The sequence below is a fragment of the Apiospora kogelbergensis genome, assembly GCF_038363985.1.
Source record: "Apiospora kogelbergensis strain CBS 113332 chromosome Unknown utg000001l_segment0_segment0, whole genome shotgun sequence".
NCBI lineage: Eukaryota > Fungi > Ascomycota > Sordariomycetes > Amphisphaeriales > Apiosporaceae > Apiospora > Apiospora kogelbergensis.
Genome location: NW_027117418.1, coordinates 2,999,606 through 3,017,450, shown reverse-complemented (window position 1 = coordinate 3,017,450; position 17,845 = coordinate 2,999,606). Strand labels below are relative to the sequence as shown.

General features: G+C 54.8%; 8 protein-coding genes across 8 annotated transcripts; 2 read left to right on the top strand and 6 right to left on the bottom strand.

Moving 5' to 3' along the window:
• Positions 1–514: 514 nt before the first annotated feature.
• PG998_000942 (uncharacterized protein) lies at positions 515–958 on the bottom strand (the record flags this gene model as incomplete). Its single annotated transcript, XM_066867760.1, has 1 exon — positions 515–958. The coding sequence occupies one exon, from the start codon at positions 956–958 to the stop codon at positions 515–517; it is 444 nt and encodes a 147-aa protein (XP_066736175.1).
• A 1,645-nt stretch (positions 959–2,603) lies between these two features.
• On the bottom strand, positions 2,604–3,479 carry PG998_000941 (uncharacterized protein; the record flags this gene model as incomplete). Its single annotated transcript, XM_066867759.1, has 1 exon — positions 2,604–3,479. One exon carries the CDS (start codon positions 3,477–3,479, stop codon positions 2,604–2,606), a length of 876 nt encoding a protein of 291 aa, XP_066736174.1.
• A 221-nt stretch (positions 3,480–3,700) lies between these two features.
• Positions 3,701–4,618, bottom strand: PG998_000940 (uncharacterized protein; the record flags this gene model as incomplete). Its single annotated transcript, XM_066867758.1, has 1 exon — positions 3,701–4,618. One exon carries the CDS (start codon positions 4,616–4,618, stop codon positions 3,701–3,703), a length of 918 nt encoding a protein of 305 aa, XP_066736173.1.
• A 694-nt stretch (positions 4,619–5,312) lies between these two features.
• Positions 5,313–7,212, top strand: PG998_000939 (uncharacterized protein; the record flags this gene model as incomplete). Its single annotated transcript, XM_066867757.1, has 2 exons — positions 5,313–5,773; positions 5,874–7,212. The coding sequence occupies 2 exons, from the start codon at positions 5,313–5,315 to the stop codon at positions 7,210–7,212; spliced, it is 1,800 nt and encodes a 599-aa protein (XP_066736172.1).
• A 409-nt stretch (positions 7,213–7,621) lies between these two features.
• PG998_000938 (putative necrosis-inducing factor-domain-containing protein) lies at positions 7,622–8,201 on the top strand (the record flags this gene model as incomplete). The annotated part of the gene is made up of 2 exons (XM_066867756.1): positions 7,622–7,832; positions 7,954–8,201. 2 exons carry the CDS (start codon positions 7,622–7,624, stop codon positions 8,199–8,201), a joined length of 459 nt encoding a protein of 152 aa, XP_066736171.1.
• Positions 8,202–8,624: 423 nt separating this feature from the next.
• On the bottom strand, positions 8,625–11,417 carry PG998_000937 (Potassium transporter 5; the record flags this gene model as incomplete). The annotated part of the gene is made up of 6 exons (XM_066867755.1): positions 8,625–9,702; positions 9,770–9,942; positions 9,997–10,761; positions 10,815–11,001; positions 11,062–11,109; positions 11,185–11,417. The coding sequence occupies 6 exons, from the start codon at positions 11,415–11,417 to the stop codon at positions 8,625–8,627; spliced, it is 2,484 nt and encodes an 827-aa protein (XP_066736170.1).
• A 1,561-nt stretch (positions 11,418–12,978) lies between these two features.
• PG998_000936 (branched-chain amino acid aminotransferase) lies at positions 12,979–14,340 on the bottom strand (the record flags this gene model as incomplete). Its single annotated transcript, XM_066867754.1, has 3 exons — positions 12,979–13,317; positions 13,427–14,187; positions 14,271–14,340. 3 exons carry the CDS (start codon positions 14,338–14,340, stop codon positions 12,979–12,981), a joined length of 1,170 nt encoding a protein of 389 aa, XP_066736169.1.
• A 778-nt stretch (positions 14,341–15,118) lies between these two features.
• Positions 15,119–16,922, bottom strand: PG998_000935 (uncharacterized protein; the record flags this gene model as incomplete). Its single annotated transcript, XM_066867753.1, has 3 exons — positions 15,119–15,309; positions 15,401–16,565; positions 16,626–16,922. 3 exons carry the CDS (start codon positions 16,920–16,922, stop codon positions 15,119–15,121), a joined length of 1,653 nt encoding a protein of 550 aa, XP_066736168.1.
• Between the last annotated feature and the right edge of the window lie 923 nt (positions 16,923–17,845).

Below are 17,845 nucleotides of genomic sequence, written 5' to 3'. Positions count from 1 at the left end.
GTGGCCTGCTACGAGGCGTTGTGGACCGCGACGCATCGGCATCTACCCCGTTCCGAAGAGATTCCTCAGACATGGCGCCAGCAGTTCTCCGCATGAACAGCCAGTTGGCCCCAAAGATGTTGTCGGAGGGTGTTTATGGCCAGTGGTGCGTGTTAGGGGGGAGGTAAGGGATCTCTCTCTGTTATTTGTCGTCCGACTGTCCGACCGTCCGACCCGCGGATATTCCACCACCACTCCACCAGCCCTTCCACCAATCATCGGCTGGCTAGCACAATCCAAAGAGTCAATTGTGCATACTTTATGAATATAGATGGATTATAACGGTGGGTGTAACCCCGAGTATATTTTGTTTCTTTACTATTATGATTAAAGGAATGGCTGGCTCGCAAAACCTCGGTCAGGCGCCCGAATACCCAAATGTAAACATTACTGCAATCGTTCATTCATTCATCCATGCATCCATCCGTCTATGCAAATCCCATCACGTGTATTGACGAGCTCCAAGCGCGGCCGCTCAAGGCAGGGCCTGGGGAGTGTACTTCTGGTCGGGGGTGACGGCCACGCCGTTCTTGAGCTGCTTGTCCTGGTAGGCCGGGTAGACGATGAGGCCCTTGCCCTCGTTGACGACGGCCAAGGTGGTGAATGCGTTCTCGGCGCCGAACTGGTCGCTCCAGCCGGTGGTAACGCGGTAGGGGCCGCACCACTGAGGGGTGCGGATGTCGGTGTGCGACGCCGGCTTGCCCGTCGCCGTGACCTTGCAGGGCTGCGATGCGACGCCCGCCACGTTGGTGTTGATGCCAAACTCCCAGTCGCACGACGTGTCGTCGGCGTTGCACGTCCGCTTCAGCGACTCGATGGTCCACTCGCCGGCCGCCATCATCGACTTGGTGGCAGCGGGGGTCGGGGCCGCGAGGGCGCCGGCGGCGAAGAGGGTGCTGATGATGCTAGTGTAGAGCATGATGACGCTTGATGGTGTTGTTGGGGGTATTGGTATTAGAGTAGCAGATGACTACGGTGCGATGGTAGTGATGAGGAGATGAGGCGATGAGATGCGGATATGCTGAGATGCTGCTGATAGATGTTCCTACCGACAATGAGGGAATCCAAGGGCTCTTTATATAGGCACAGAACCCGAAAGACTGTCCATCGAACGAGCTTCAGCCCTGGGTGGCCAGACCGACAACGTTACATCTGCTCCCCAGTGTTCCCCCATAGTTGCTTCTATTTACGTGCGTGCGTGCGTGCGTGCATGCGTATACGAAGAAGAAGACTCGACTGGTCGGTCGCCAAGTGCCAACTCGGCGTATCTGCCGGTCAGTGGCAGGCTTTCTCCTCACTGACCACACCACCCAGCTACCTGGCCACCCGTTGGGTCTCACGGGCGGGGTGTGGTAGTCTGCGGCTCCTCGGCATCAGACACGGGTCAGACGGGGCGGAAGGGACACGAGATGATCGGCGCTCAGCTGATCTCGTATCGAGCAGAAGCGCAGAAGCAGGTTTCAGTGGGACCTCCTGTCGATATACTAGATACTTGTACAAAGTCTAGAGCCTAAAGAGCCTAGACAACCTGGCCGTTACCCGATCCGGCCAGTCGCCCTCCAAGCCCTCCCCCGCCTGCCCGCCTGCCCGCCTTACCGCCTTACTTCCTTCGTTCGCATCGTCACTTGGCTCGGGCCCGTTAATACGAGCAATTGCTACCTGCTTAGCTGCGAGAACAAACGGCAGACAACCAGACCGAAGGCACCAGGCAGTGGAGGCGCGGCTACTGCCGGCCGGCACGGAGAATAGAGGCCGCTGCTCTAGTTCAGGAAAAACATTTGTCAACGAATCGACGTGTCGCATTTCTCATTATATACTCTGCTCTACTTAGTAGTGCTTGCTGTACTAAGCCCTGCTTTTCCAATGAGGTTCGCTGTCCAGCCAGGACCTCGGCATGTCTGGTTCGCTATTGGCCGGCAAAAAGTAGCTCTCTTGCATGGATTCCTCTTCCTGCCATCTTCCCAGACAAAATCCCGCTCTGTAATGAAAACCCGGAATGGCTGGCATAGTTACTGGATTCCAGCTAAGACAATGGGCTATCGTTCGCTTTAGAATCAGGAACCAAGGCCGGCAACTCCAACGGATCGCCACCCTCGTTGCTGAGTGCATCGCAGTCGCCCATGAGTGTATCATTGTCGGAACCAACATTGCTTCCGCCGTCAATCTCGTCCTGCTGGGCAGTGGTGGCGTCGAAGTCGAAAAACCTCCCACAGGGAAAGTTATCTAGGTCGGGATGGAGCTCCAGAATCTTTAAGAGACGTAAGATGGCCGGTAATGCTAATTCGTCATATTCTAACGTTGGTAATTCGGAACTGCCGGCATACACACTCGCTCCTGCGGCGCATTCAGCAATCAAGGCCCAGGGCCGTAGACTGATGATAATTCGGGCAGCTGGGTCATGGCTCGCGAACCGTGCTGCGAATTGGACGAGTTCTTGGCGTGACCGAGTCCTCGGATCTGTTTCGCCGCACTTCTGTGCGAGGCTGTCTCCCCAGCACAACAAGGTCGGTCCAAGATAGTACCATACCGAACGTAGCAGACAGTCCAAGGGCGATGGCAGGCGTCTATCGTGGCCCAGGTTGAGAGCAGAGGGTCGGGGGTTTGTATGCATAATGGCAGAGAAGCTTATTGCATTCATAGGTTCGATAGCTTGTCAAGTACACTTGTTCGCCATACATGGTTTGGGCCTTGTAGGTCATGAAAATTGATTCAATATGATGCGCACCGAAGCGATTCGCAAAGGACAATTCGCGGGCATGGAAGCCATAGCTACAAAGCTTGCACTCGGGCTCTTTGCGAACCGGACCGTACATGCGGAGCATGCCCTGGCGCGCCGCGAAAGCCACGTCTTTGTCATTTAGGTCAGCAACCATGTGCCCGGAGTCCATATGGACCTTGTTGGGACAGACGCCGGTCGGGCCGCTAATTTGCTTGCTGAGTAGGTCTTGTAGCGGGCTGGGGTAAACCGAGCCGGGTGTATCGTCACCATGCTTCTCACGCAGCGAGACGTCTGTGGGTAAGCGGGAAGGGTCTCCCAGAGGATCGGCACCGAGTTCAAGTAGCGTACGAACAGCCTTGACGTTGCCATTACAGCACGCGTAGCCCAGCGCGGTCCGACGGGCCACTGGGGGATGCTGGCACTCATCGGCAGACGCGGCAGCGGGATTGGGCAGCTTGTGGTGATCCAGTGCGTTGATGTCAATGCCATGCTTGACGAGAGCCCGGATTGTACTGGGCGACGTGGTTATGGCGTCGCAATGCCACTGCAACGCATTGTATCCCATGAAGATCTCGTGGACGTCGTCTCCGCGCTTGACGATATAATTGTCCACCTCATCCCCGCTATTAGCAAGGAATATTGCGGGGAAATCGGTAAACCTGAGATCTCTCGGTACGCCATCAGGGTTATTGTATTTGAATCTCGATGCTCGACCATCCATATCGCCGGTTTTCAAGAGTTGGCAATGCTGTGCTTGTGTTGATGAACTGGCGTTGAAGATGTAGTTGAGCTGCTGTCTGTGACGCAGATTACTTCCTCATATCACGCCAGGATACACGTAATGTACGTATGGTCTATGTCGAAAGAAGGGACCATTGTGTGTTATTTACCTGTAGCTTCCAGTCGAACCAATAAGATCTGCATACTGTGCTCAGTGCCTCATTACAGCTTAGACTGTGAGGGGTTCCAGTAGACAGGATCCCCAAATACAATTTCGGCGTCTTCCATCTTCAAGCCCAATTGCCATCGTCCCATCCCTGGCCAGAAGTTCTCGAAGCCAGCCCGCGGCACCTCTTTGTCGCCCCTCTGGCTCATATCTACCCAGGCGAGGCAAGCCTTCCTTGATTTTTGATCAGGTACGACTTTGCACCAGCGCTCCGTGCCCGGCAGCTCCTTCTGGCTACCATCTCCAGCCGGAAGGGGCGGCTGAGCCAGGGATGCGTCTATCCCGATGTACTTGAAGATGTCTGACGACAACGGAAAGTACGGGGACCACTTGATGGGCTGGATCGTGGCTTTGAAGAAGGGGCTTTCGCTCGCGCGGGTTTCGGCAACGTCATCGGTCGTGTCATGCGGGTAAACCTTCACTTTTGTCGAACCGTCGGGCAGGTCGTCGAATTCGAAGCGCGCGAGGTGCTTTGGTATGTTCCAATCTACAATCGCCTCGATGTCAGCACACAATGCATCTCGACAGCAACGCCGGAAGACAAGACCGAGTAGCTCACTCTTTCTCCCGTTCCAGCACGTATACTTCTGCGAGACGTAGATGCGGGTGATGCGCGCATTCTTCTTCGTCTTGACTTGCCCGCCCTCGTCGGCTTGGTAGTTGAAGAAGCCAGGGCAAACAATGAGTTCATCGTAAGGTCCGACAGGGGATTCGGTGTATCGAATGATCTGGAACTGGCTCAAGCCACCGAGATGTTGGCCAGACAATATGGGGTTGGCGAAATCAGATGCAGCCTCGAGTGGCGAATACGTGAAGTCTGGCAGTTTTCCAGCTTTCGCCCAGAAACTGATCATGTATACAGTCCCCTTGAGCTTCCATGGTGCCGGGACGGGCACGATTGATTTGTCTTCCATGATGTCTTCCATGGTGGTTGGGTGGTGCCACGGCGTACGGCGGGTGGCGGGTAATATAGGGTCGCCATCGACTGCTCAGACATCCCCCATCTTCCCCATGGGATCCTGTGTTGGTTTCGGCATCGTCCCGGGCGTCACACACCCAGCGAGCAGGTGAAGGCGGGGGGAGGTCATTCATCCTCGGCACCTCGGATTGCCTCCCGATTTCCTCACAATCTTATCTCCCTGCTTGGCTTGCACATCTTATGTGGGTCGTGGCGGCCTTTCGTTATTGGTTCATGCTGATGCTGTATGTCAACGTCAACGTCAACGTCAACGCCTGTCGGTTGCGACGTGAGCAGTAATGGCAATGTGACTTGTGTGGGAGCGCGATTGAGCAAGCAAATGACAGCCAAGCGTCCGCCAGATTTCCAGGCGCCAAGAGCGCAAGGCGATAGGGCCTGCCTAGTGCATCCCGCAGGATGGGTCTTCGCACAGCTGATTAGATTGATAAGATGAGACCGTCAGCTATCCAGTCTCTAGGGGGGTTCCACCAGCGAAAGCATTGCGGCCACCGGAGTCAGCAGGGCACTTGCCTTTCTCTCCCTCAGGGGGCGCCTAGCTACTCCCCGTACAAATATGGACTCGCCTGCTCGGATCTGCTGGTGTCCAAATCGCATCACACCGCAGTCATAAGAGTCCGAGGTTAGCGATAATGAATGAAGCTGGAACCTCATGGGCTCGGGACCTCCTCCGGACAAGCCTGCGATATGCCAAGTCTCCTCCGTCCCCCGATGACGTCGTCGTCACCGACTTCACAGACGATCCCGAGAAGGTCGAGTATGTGCGAATCCTCATCTATCACATCCTGCACGGACGTGACATAGTTGCCTGTTATAACGTGGTGTTGTTGGTCGTATTGCTCGGTTTTACAGCCCGCCACTTCATCAAGAAACGCCGCGACCAGCAGAGATGGAAAGCAAGGACCCAAGCCCTCCCCTTCTCCGAGCAAGCCGCCAAATCCGCGTCCTCGTCATCCAGCAGTACGTTGCAAGGCACGCCATCGCCTCCTGATTCAACCAAACTGGACGTGGATCTCGAGCAGCAGCCATTGTTGGCCTCTACAGCCATGCCATGCCCCCGAAGCCTGCGGGATATCACACGGGCATGGCTTATGTATCAGCCACGACCCATTCCTTTCATCAACCGTACACTGCCCCCGAACGAAACCTCGCTTTTCGTCTTGGCATACATCGCCCTTAACGTGTTCTTCCAGTTTTTTCAGAGCCCCCCTAGAGCCCAAGTACTTCTTCGCTTTCGCTGATCGCATCGGCTACGTGTTCATAGTCAACTTGCCTTTGCTCTATTTGCTTGCCGCCAAGAACCAGCCCCTTGGCTTCCTGACGGGGTATTCTTATGAGTCTCTCAACATCTTCCATCGCCGTGTTGGCGAGCTCATGTGCTTCGCGGCACTCGCCCACACCGTTACGTTTGTGATCTGGCAAGTTTGGTGCTGTCCGGACTGGCTGCTTGTGGGCAATCTATGGGACTTTTTGATGGATCAACGCAACCTGATAGGAATGGGTTCCCTCGTCGCGTACGAACTGCTCTATGCCACATCACTGGCTAGCTTCCGCGCCCGTTGTTACGAGTTGTTCCTCGCGTCACACGTCATACTTCAAGTCGTTGCGCCGGCCTTCTTATATCTACATTTTTTCACCAGTCGACCTTACGTTTTAGCCTCTTTGGCCATCTTCCTAGTCGACCGTATAGTCTGGCGTCTGAGCCTCAAGTCGGAGACTTTCACGGCCGACTTGGAAGTATTGGAGGATGAGCAAACGTTGCTTCTCTCGGCACGCTGGAGCATACCGTACCAATCAAACCACCCACTTTGTTCATGGCTACGGCAAAGTATACGGCGTGGCTGGAAGCCCATGGATCATGTGTTTATCACCATACCGTCTCTGGGCCGCACTCATTCGCTGCAAACCCATCCGTTTACCATAGCCTCGGCAGCGCCGAGGCTTCGCGGTGCGCTTGACATGGAGACGCCACAACATGCATGGCTCTCGCTCTTGATCCGAGCGCGAGACGGCTTCACCCGCGACTTGCTCCAATATTCTCTTTCCCATTCGAGGGTTCCCGTGCGAATAGATGGCCCGTACGGCAGCGCCGAGGCACTCGATATGCTCCGCGCATGCGAGAGTAGAATACTCATCGCCGGAGGCTCAGGCATCGCCGTAGTGTTTCCGCTTGCGTGGGCTTTGGCACAACATCCGCCCCCCGATGGCGCGCGGAGCCGCCGACGAGACATACACTTGTTATGGGTTGTACATTCACGCAGCCATCTAAGCTGGTTGCCTCAAGAGAGGCTGGATGAGCTCGCAGAAGTCGGAATTCAAGTCACGATGCCGGGACCTACGGCCGAAGCCGGGCGGCCCGATATCGCGGGCTATATTTCCGAAATGAGCACTAGAGCCCAGATGCGGCAGCAAGAGCTAGGGGTCGTCGTTTCGGGGCCGGACAACCTCAACCGAGTCGCGAGGAATGCGTGCGCGCGTGGTGTCGAGGGCGGTGCCAAGATCAGACTCAGCGTCGAAAAGTTCGGCTGGTGATGCGCACCCTTGGGAAAGAAATCCAGGGGATTTCTAAGCATATGCTCTACGATCTGTTGTCGATTCTTTGTTAATTGGTCGAAGTGATATGGTGGCAAAGCAAGACCAGGCAAGGAGAGATGGTTGCCAAAAGCGGATTTGGAGGCAGAGATAGTAATGACCTAAGAAGGTCATGGGATTTGGAAGGTTGCTGTTCAAAGGCAATTGCCCCTGTAGAGATACAAAGGGCCGTTATTCTATTTATATCGACGAGTACGCCGCATTCAGACTATCCGAACAAAGATGCCCTATAAAGAGAGCCTGGTCTCCCCCTTGATTTACAGGGACAACTGCACATACTGAAACACAAATCGCAATTCAGCCCAGATATATATCTTTCCAAGCATTACTTCTACACAGCTACATCATAATGATCTTCAACTTCACCCGGGTCTTCGGCCTTTGGGCCCTGGTTGCCCCCACGGCCCTTGCCGTTGGTATGAGAAAGCTCGATGGCCAGCAGTACGAGGACAAATGCGCGGGCACGACGTGGGAAGACAAGACCAGCAATGGGTCCCCGCTCGCCGAAGACTGTCTGAAACTCGCCAAGCAGTTTGAGAACGGCCACTACGGCTGGTTCTGTAAGCTGTTCGACTCCTTTACTTATAGATAACTCACTTGCCTACATTCAGGCCTCCCATCCATCTTGCTTTGACTCGAAAACTTTGGTGTGTAAGCTAACATGACACTCGTAACTAACAGTGAATGGCGCCACTCCCGACACTTACGCAGAGTTGGGGCATGTCGGCACTTGCGGCTTCGGCGTGGAGCCGGTGGTCAAGGAGGGCGTCAAGGCGACCAACTTCTTCTTTGGCGCGGCTGATCTCCACGATCTCGTCTTTGACGCGACCATGAGATTCAGAAGCCAAGGAGGGAGAATTGGGGCGACTGGTGTTACTCAATGTGACGACACTACTGTCAGGTGGGGAGTTTATCATACCCCGATTTGATCGTCTGCATTCAACCCTATGAGGAATTGAAAGGCTTCTTTGCATTTGGTTCGGTGTGGCCTGAGGGAAGAAGAGAGAAGGTGGAGGGGCGACTCCTGGTTCAGTTTGATTTTCAACATTAAATGAGACACAGATCTCCGAGACTGATGCCCAGAAGGTTAGAAGGTTCCCTATAACGATTCCAATGTGAACCGGTGGCAGCATATGCCATAGTAGATATCGCAAATCCCGTATACGCCTCTCAATGCCTGCTTGGCCTGGCTGCTGTGTATATCCAGACTCATTATTGCCCAATAGAACAAAAGGTGTAGACTGTCTTATCTCCCTGTGGAAAAGAGATAGGGACAGTCTTAGTGAACGTACGGAACAAAACATCTCAACGCCTGTTCGTAATATTCGTAGCAGCCCCCATTAGATAAGTCATTAAATATCCTTCACAAAGCCGACCTCGACCACCCGGTCCATCGACAGCCGTAGATTCGCAATCTTGGCCCTGGTATTCTCCCGGATCCACAAGAAGGTGGTCAAAATGATGCGGCGGAAGATCGACGTGTCCTGTTTGATCTTCATTTGCTCTTTGCCCACCACATACATAACCTTGGACGCGTACGAGCGGTCGAGTTGAGCTAGCTCAGATCGAACAGCCTCGTTACTCAACTCGGGTGCTTCTCGGACCTTGCCTTTCTCCTCCTGGGTGCAACCCTTGGCCATCTCGGCATCAGTCCTCTCCTCGACTTTCTGACCGACAGCCCCGGTATGTTTGAGGTGGGCGTTCTCTGGCGGCGCAAGTCCCGTGGCCATGGCCTGGTCTCCATCCTCTTGCTGCTGCTGGGTGTCTACTTCTTCGGGCAGGTTGTCACCGCCAGCTTGTCGCACAATGAATTTTCGTATTTGCTCGTAGATGAGCGCCCCTAAATCCGGGGAGATGACTTCGTCCATGAACCCGTGCTTCACGACCAATCGGTAACAACCTGGTATCGAGCCGAGGCGGGATACGGAATAACGCTCGCCATCCGGGACGGTGGGAGCCTCGACGGGGTGGAGATGGAAGAAGATCAAGGCGTCGGGTATGGCGCCGAACTTTGTGACGAATTGAGAAAAGACGGTTGGCGTCAAGACGCCGGTCTTATCGAAGTAGATCCCCAGACCGCGAATCTTGGACAGTGTACCGCCTCCCCAACAGTCTGCAAGGGCCAGTGTGCCGTCTCCTCGTTTCGTGATAAGATACGATGGCTTAAAGCGATCCTCGGCTTCCGCACGCCACTGATTCTCCTTTCCGAAACGCCAAAGGAGGAAGAGACCCGCGAGGATGCCCGAGATGGTGAGTGTAAGCCATGCGCCATCTGGCACCTTGACCAGGGAGGAAGATAGGTACAGTCCGTCAATGGTCGCGAAGAACAGCCAGGGAAGAAAGACGAGGAATGGCGAAAACCTCCAGACAATGAGCGAAACCAGTGTCACCATACAGGTATCGAAGAAAGTCACAAACATGACACAGACACTGGAGAATGCATACTGGTTAATCACGGTTGCCGTGTCTGGAAAGTGGGATGCAGAGGAAGACTTACCCATAAGCATTGCCGAGACGCGTCGTATTGGAATAAGCGCAAGTTACAACGATGGTGAGCACCATGAGAATCCAGTTGAGAAACGGAACGTAGAGCTGCCCATGGAAAGTTTTGGATGTGTGCACAACCTTCATGTGTGGGCAGTAAGACAATTTCATAATCTGACTCGAAAGCTACGTTGAACGGTCAGTGGCTGATCGTGCGGGCTTCCATGGGCAATTACGCACCTGGTAAGTCGCGGTAATAATGGCCTGAGAAGCCACAATCGCCGCAAGAATCGCAACAACAAGGCTAGGGTATAGCATTCCAGGCGGGAGACAGTTATAAAAGGGGTTGCTGTAGGCATCGGGGTTCACGCTGATGTAGGCAGCTTGGCCAATGTAGGCGAGCAACAAGCAGGGGTATGTGTAGCACAGCCAGCTAAGTTGAATAGCCTTCATGCTGAAGGCGCCCAGGTCGGCGAAGAGGGCCTCGACTCCAGTGAAGGCCAGCAAGACTCCGCCGAGCATCTTCCACCCATCCGTCTTGTTCTGGACGAAGAAGTGGACGGCGTAGTAAGGAGAGAATGCCTTCAGTACCGAATGATCGTACTTGGCCAGGTTGTAGATGCCGAAACTGGCGTTGAAAGCAAGCCACACGATAACGATCGGTGCAAAGAAGCCGGCCAGCTTGGAAGTTCCCAGGGGCTGAAGCGCAAAGAGCACGACCAAGATTCCGCAGGTGGTCCCTACAATCGTGGATGATGAGATATCAGGCTTCACTACGTTGAGACCCTGCACGGCTCCAAGAATTGATTGGGCCGGCGTCAATACACCATCGGCCATGACCATGGAAACGGCCAGTACGCCGATGGTCTTAAGCAAGCCTCGAATGAAGCCGGAATTTTCGATGCCAGAACGGATAGACTTGTTGGTCCGATACAAATCTTGGGTCTTATGCCGTTCCATCCTGACGAGCAGAGCTTCTCGTGGGTCGCGCTGGGTGATGTTGGCCTGCAGGTGTTAGAGATACGTTATAGCAGGTGGGTGTGCCTAATGCGGCTTACATATCGTGTCAGCAGGGAGTAGCAGCTGAAAGTGCCCCCTTCACCCTCATTGTCGGCATGCAGAATAATGAGCACGTATTTGACAGTGACCATGAGGGTGAGAGACCAGATGATAAGCGAAAGGACTTGAAGCACATCGTTGTAGTCTGGTGTGCTGGTGAAGGTGGACGAGAAGACGTACAGGGGGCTATTGGACGGCGACAGATTAGTATGTCTGCCATGTAGGTTACAAGTTGGAGTATCCTACCTAGTTCCGATGTCGCCGTAGATGACTCCTGTTGATTGGTAGGCTAACCTATTGGACAGCGGTCAGATTGGGGTCTATGAGGTGCAGACTAGGTAGGCATTGGTATGTAATGATTAGAGTTACCAGAGTAAAGTTGTTCCTTTGAAGACCTGTTTCTTCCGGCCATCGTCACGATTCCAATCCTCCTCGTCCTCGACGTCGCCGGCCTGGTCGCTGCGATCCTGAGAACTTTTGGAGGCGCTTCGCGCACGGGCATCGTGGCTGCGCGTTCGGTATATGCCACCAGCTCGCGACGATATCTCGGGTTTGTCCAGAGACGGGGGATCATCCGCGATGGTGATTGTTGGGGTTGCCATGGCTACGTTTGTTTACGGAAACCCGCGAGGAAGGCAGTACGTAAAAGAGGAGGAGTGAGACAGAAGGGACAGGACAGGACAGGACAGGACAGGAGCACCGAGAAGAAGGCCAGGTGTGGGTGAAACAGGGTTCGGTCAACAGATATAAGCGACTCCAACCAGCTGGGTTAGGTTGAGTTGCCGGAACGTGAACGCCACGTCCCAGTGAGCCGATCGGGCCCATGCCGCCCATCTTTACATATCTACACCCAATCCAAAGACTGCCATGGCCCATCGCTTATGGCGTCGCGGTGCAAATCAGAAGCCAGGCACCAGGCAGCCGGGCATAAGCATTCGCACAGTTCGGACGAATCATGTCGCTGGCGGTGGTCTCCCCACCAAGCTGCCAGGATTCCCATAACTCAACCCGTAGCTGCTCGTGGGCTGTACTCCATCTGGTATAGGCGTGGGCGGCGCAGGTGATTGGGCAGATTAGGGGGGTAGTCAGGATGCTGTGTAAAAGAGTAAAAGAAGCGAGGGGCAAGCTCGAGATAAGCTTTTCATTTGTCGAGGCTAAGAGGGCTGGGCGCGCCGTGGTGTGCGGCATGCGGTTTTCGGATCATGGGTATGATGTCAGTGGATTCACAAAAGAACGTCCCAGCCAGCCAGCCTGCCTGCCAGCATCCCTTCAGATCCGACATCAGCTGCGCGAGAAGAGATTGGTTGCCCGCGGCCTCCGCGAGATGAAAATGCCGCAGCGTCCAGCCAGAAAAAGGCATGGATGGAGAGTGGTTGGGTCGGTGTGGTTTTACATGTGAGCAAGGACCCTGGAATTGGGAATCTCCTAATATCAGTGCGGGTGGGTGCGGTGCTGGAAGGAGTTGGGGTCAGGGGGAGGTGGGAGTTGGTTTAGTGACAGTGTGCGGGCAGCAGCTGGGCTAGACCAGTCCATTCACCATACCCTGTTGTTGTTGTTGTTGTTGTGGTTGTGGTTGTTGTTATATTCTCCAGCTTTCCGACGCCATCATACAGAATGCATACTTACAAAATGATACTAATTGAAACATCCATCCCCCCTGTCGGGTCGGAGGCCGCCCTCAACATGCAAACCCACCACCACCCACCGACAGCTCCAACATCTCAAAGTCTCGATATGTGGTCAACTGGTAACACAGATACATGTTACTAAATCCCGCAGTGTCCACTTCCACAACCGTATTTATATCAAGCTTTCATGGGTACTAGGCGTAGTATTATTGACAAGTCGGACTCTCCAGTACCCACGCCGTATAAGTCATTGGTCGAGTTATATGTAGAGAGCCAATACACCTGAGGAGCTAGACTTGTATACCGCTGCAGTTTCTTGGGGGCAGCGGATGGTCAATCAAGCGACAGATACACCACCAGCCCTACCTAGATACAGATCCGCTTGCTATAGTTAGGTCGTTTACACGCAGCTCCATCGGCACACCATTCGAGCATAGCCTGAAAGATATCTCTCATACTGAAAATTTTGCATCTTTTTCTATGTGCCATTGACCCATCTATTTACACTTTTTCTCGATGCGATGCCCGCAATCTTTTAGTCCATCTGATCCACGGTCTGGCCATTTCCGTTGGTTGCCGACGGAACGCCTTCGACCTTGGAGCCATCGGCTGCGCTTACAACGGCGTTCCACCCGAACTGATCTGTAGCCTTTCCAAGTTGGATGGCCTTGAGCTGCGTCAGCAGCTTCAGGCAGATAGGGCCGGCATCTTCCTGGCTTTCCTCGATGAAGGTGACCTTCTCAGACTCGCTGTCGCTCGACAAGCGAGCGTGCTCCTTAACCGTGGACGTGATGGAGGCAGCGGTCGAAGGCGCTACACGGCGGGTAATGGAACGGATAGGTACCAGAGCGGCGGCGGTACCAGCAGCCATAACCTCGGAGAATTGGGGGAAGCTCGCCGTACTTGATCTGCAGATTGGGGGGTTATGTGTAAGTGAATGCCAAGCTTCCGGGGGGTCGCGACGATCCCTATTGGGTACTCACCGATCGCTTCTCCACCTTCCAACCAAAGCTCCGGCCAATCTCCTGGACACTGTCCGAAGTGACACTGTCGATGACAGCCTTGGAGTCGGGTACAACAAGTGTCACGTCCTCGCCGTTCTTGATGGCGCCAATGAAACCGCTGGTGCTGAACTCGTCAATCTCCGAGTGTGAGCCACTGTCCAGATGCAGGGTGATGCCGAAGCCCTCGTTCCTCGCTTTCTCGCTCCAGCGCAGCACCGGCGCATAGTTGCCGCCGACCTTGGCGCTGCCGGTTCCGTTGGGCGCGGCGCGGTCAAAATCGTCCAGGATGAGGGCGTTGACCGGGTGCGTGCCGTGGTAGACACCAGTGGGCAACACGTACACGCAGAACATGTACTCCTCGGGAGGGTTCAGGCCCAGCTGGGCGCTGGAGCCGTAGATCTGGGGTCGGATGTACATGGCGGCGCCCGTCTCGTGCGGGGGCACGTACTCGGCATTGAGGGACACGGCGGCCTTGACGGCGTCGACGAACAGGTCGTTGGGGACGGGCGGACAAGAGATGAATGCGGCCGAGTGCTGCATGCGCGCGGCATTGCGGTCCGGGCGGAAGACCTGGATATCGCCGGAGGGCGTGCGGAAGGCCTTGAGGCCCTCATAGGCCGTCTGGCCGTAGTTGAGGGCCGGGGCCATGCCGTGCATTCGGATGAAGGGGTCGGCCACGAACTTGAGGGGCGACCATTGTCCGGTCTTCACCGAGTAGTGTGACTCGACGTGGCCATTGACTACGGCAGGAAACGGAGGTCAGCCAACGCGGGAAACCGCTAGATAGGTCATCACGACACCACAACTAGGGGCTTCTGCACACCTTCTCTGACGCGGAAACCAACGTTGGACCAGTCAATCGTGTTGACTGGAGGAGGCGGGAAGGCAGCCATGGCGTCTATGTCGGATGGAATCGAGTAAACGGCGGTGGCTGGGTGGCTCAAGCAGCTCGAATTGCGAGGATACAGGCGAGGTGGGAGCGTGACTCTCAGTTTGAGCGTGACTCTCAGTTTGACCAAGTGGTTCAAAGACTATCGGTATCTATCAATCATTCGATGCCGAGTGGATAGGTGGTCAATAAGCCAGGTCGTGTGTCGCCATGTCCTACCTGCGCCTTGGGTGTCGACTTACTCGTGGCAACTGGGGCATTTTTAAAAATGCAGTGCCGGTTTTCGGAGGTCGCGGGGCCTTGAAAGTGTCTCTCCCGCGCCAAACAAACTTCCGCTTCAGGAACTCCCAGAGATAGACACCCTCTACTATAACGTCCATCTCACGGCCTCCTGAGAGGTTCCAGAATCAGGAAACCTCATCTTTATCTACAGCTTCTTCCAAAGAGTACGAAAATGTTTTTTTCTTCCCTCTTTTTCAAAAGCTCTCATGGTAGTTCTACTTTCTTTTGTCGTCCAGCACCATGCTTCCTCTGGGGCAGATGGACGTCGGTGATTGGCGGGGTAATGGCCGCTGCTGTTTAACGTCAGCTTGCCCTGCAGGGTGGCGGCGCATCCACCCCTGCCAACTTCATATCAACACAGGCATAAAAGCAAATCCAAGAACATATCGAACAAGCACTATTGAAGATCTACTATCGATCTAGAACGCCAATGGCTCCAAGTTTGTTTACCCGTCTGCGTACCACCGACACTTGCGCACTTCGCTTGCCTCATGGCGCCCTCACATGATGATGCGCCAGTGCGCCTGCGCGTGCCGTATCCTCGCGCCGTACATGATTAAAGGTACCGCACCAATCGCGATTATCCCCACGAAGATCCCGGACTGTGTCCCGAAACAGTTGATGTAGCCTGCCTCCTCGGCCCAAGGCACAATTCCGTACAGGAACCCGAAGGCTACAATGTTCTTCAGACCTGTGATGCGTCATCGTGATTAGCCTCATATGCAAACCAACAAGCACGTTGCGTTTAGGGGGCGTATCAGAGCGAATACACGGCTACTCACCATTCACCAGCATCAGCGCGTCCGAGTTGACCGGAAGCACGCAGTCACTGACGTAGGCCATGGTGATGGTCGGCACCGCTGTGAGGGCGAAGCTGATCATGCCGTAGCCGAAGAAGAGGCTGGTCCAGTGGAGGGCGCGCTCGACGCCGTACCCGAACACAAGACAGCCCGAGCCCGTGATAAGGGTGGGCAGGATTAGCAGGGCGAGGCGGCTCTCGGGCTCGAAGACACCCTGGTTCTGGCGGGAGCGCCAGTCGGCCCAGATATCCACGAGCCAGCCACCCGCGTAGGCGCCGCAGACGTTGCCCAGGAACCCCGCGATGTTGATGAGGCCGCTGATCAGGGGCGACCAGCTGTAAGGGGGCGCCTGCAGAACAAACGGATTCAGGATGTTGACGGCCACCGTGAGAACCAGCGAAACTGCGTACCCCAAGAACGCGTAGATGACACACGGGTAGGCGATCAGGGGTAGCGGACGCACGAACGACTTGAGGAGCGTGGTGTTGGGCGTCACACCCGTCCATAGCACGATCTCTTGCAGGTACGTTTTTTTGGGCAGCTCGGCAACGGCGTAGCGCTCCGGGGTGCGAGACCCTGAGCTGCTGGTGGTAATGTGGCCATTAGTAGTGGCTCGTCCCTTGTCGGGGGTCGGAGATGGCCCTGCAGGCTCCCAGCACGTGAAGAGACTATCTGTGCGGGGCATGTTCACTGACGCCATCTGTTCCGGCACAAGTTTGTCTTCGACACGGCTGGGCTGGTCGTTGGCCCGATAGTACCGTGTCTCAGGGACAAAGAGAAGCACTGCGGTGAAGGTGATGGCCATCAGAATAGTGGTAATCCACTTGTGCCAGCGCCAAGAGAGTCCTTGGAGAACGAAAGAACAGAATAATGGTCCGATCGTGTTCCCACCGCTGATGGCGTTCGTATAGATACCCATCTTGGCGCCTCGTTCGTGAAGAAAGTATAGGTCGTTGACCATACTGGCGCCCAGCGCTTCGGTGGCGCTTCCAGCAAATGCGCCGATGATGTTACTCCACAGGAGGCTCTTGAAGCCGTTGGCCGTGGCGCCCCATATAGAAGACAAAGTCAAAAGCAGGCTAGCGAAGACGAAGACGGGCCGCTTGCCAATGTAGTTGGCGATAGGGACCCAGAAGAAATTGAATGCCTTCTCTTATCAGCTGCCTGCACGGGCTCGCGATGGAGTTGGGGTATCGAAAACACTTACACCAAGGACAAGAATTGGCCAGAGAAGCAGGTCACTCGTCTCAGCAACCGTCTTATCAAACTCCTTGGATAGGATATAAAAAGCAGGCGCCAGACCCCCAATGCCGTAGTTCGTTAAAAAGGAAAACGCACACACGGACGCGAAAGCGACATGTTTCTTCCATGTCGGCCATCGCAACGGGTCGTTGGGGTCAGTCTCGTTCGGCCGCGGCACCAGTTCGAGCGTCCCGTTCCCGCCTTTGTGCAGCTGTACCGTACCCTCGCTGGTATCCAGCTCGCGCAGGGTATGGAGACGCATTTTCTCGTTCGATTTTATTTGACGTAAACAAATTACCGGAAGGGTCTCTAGAGGTGAGAGTTCATCACCCAGTTCCAGAACCAAGTCGAGTCACTTGGGATAGGCACCACAGGAGAGGTTGTTTGGCCGCTGGGAGCAGCTACCGTTGTCTCGGCTTCTGGCATTGAGTTGGTCAGCGTTGGTACGTTATATCGAACGGCTGGAGAAGAGACGGACAAATCTTGGACGGCATTCACAGGGTGGACGTTGACAGGTCGCACGCTTTTATCAAGGCCACCGCATGCACACACTCTCTTTCTCTTGACTCCAAAGGGATTCCGGAAACGCTATCAAGGATTGGTTGGCTATCTGGCACTACGGTCCCTGAAAGATGCATGATTGCATACTTTGCACTTGGTGCTGGCCGAACCCTACATATCCTTCTACGGACATGGTTGGGGTAAAACGAGTTGGGCTCCCCCATGATCAGTGTCTGAGACTTTAGCCGCCCCATTCTGTCCAAGACGATCACCGACGTATGAGGAATGCTATAGCCCATAGCGTGTGATTAAGCAATTGCCATAAGGCATGAAATTTCCTCGCTCGAATGGTCCTGCAGTACGCAAGTGATGGGAGCTCGAGATGTCACGGAAGTCCGTGTGGGACGGGGCGCCACGACTCGGTAGTTCCACAAAAGCCGGAAATGCGCTCGCCGAAAGGCCGCCGGGTAACAGTAACCTTGGCCTATCAAGGAATCCGAAATGGCGCCAAAGAACCTTGTTCTTCGGTTTCGGTGATCGTCCTGCTTGATTGAACCGCGGTGGGATTAAATCGCTTATTAACCTAGCTGGTGCAATGCACCCTTCCTGCCATGTGAAAATATTCTCTCGCCCTCGCAGTCGCTCTGTATGGCCCCGTCAGTCCATCGCGTTGTTTATAGGGTG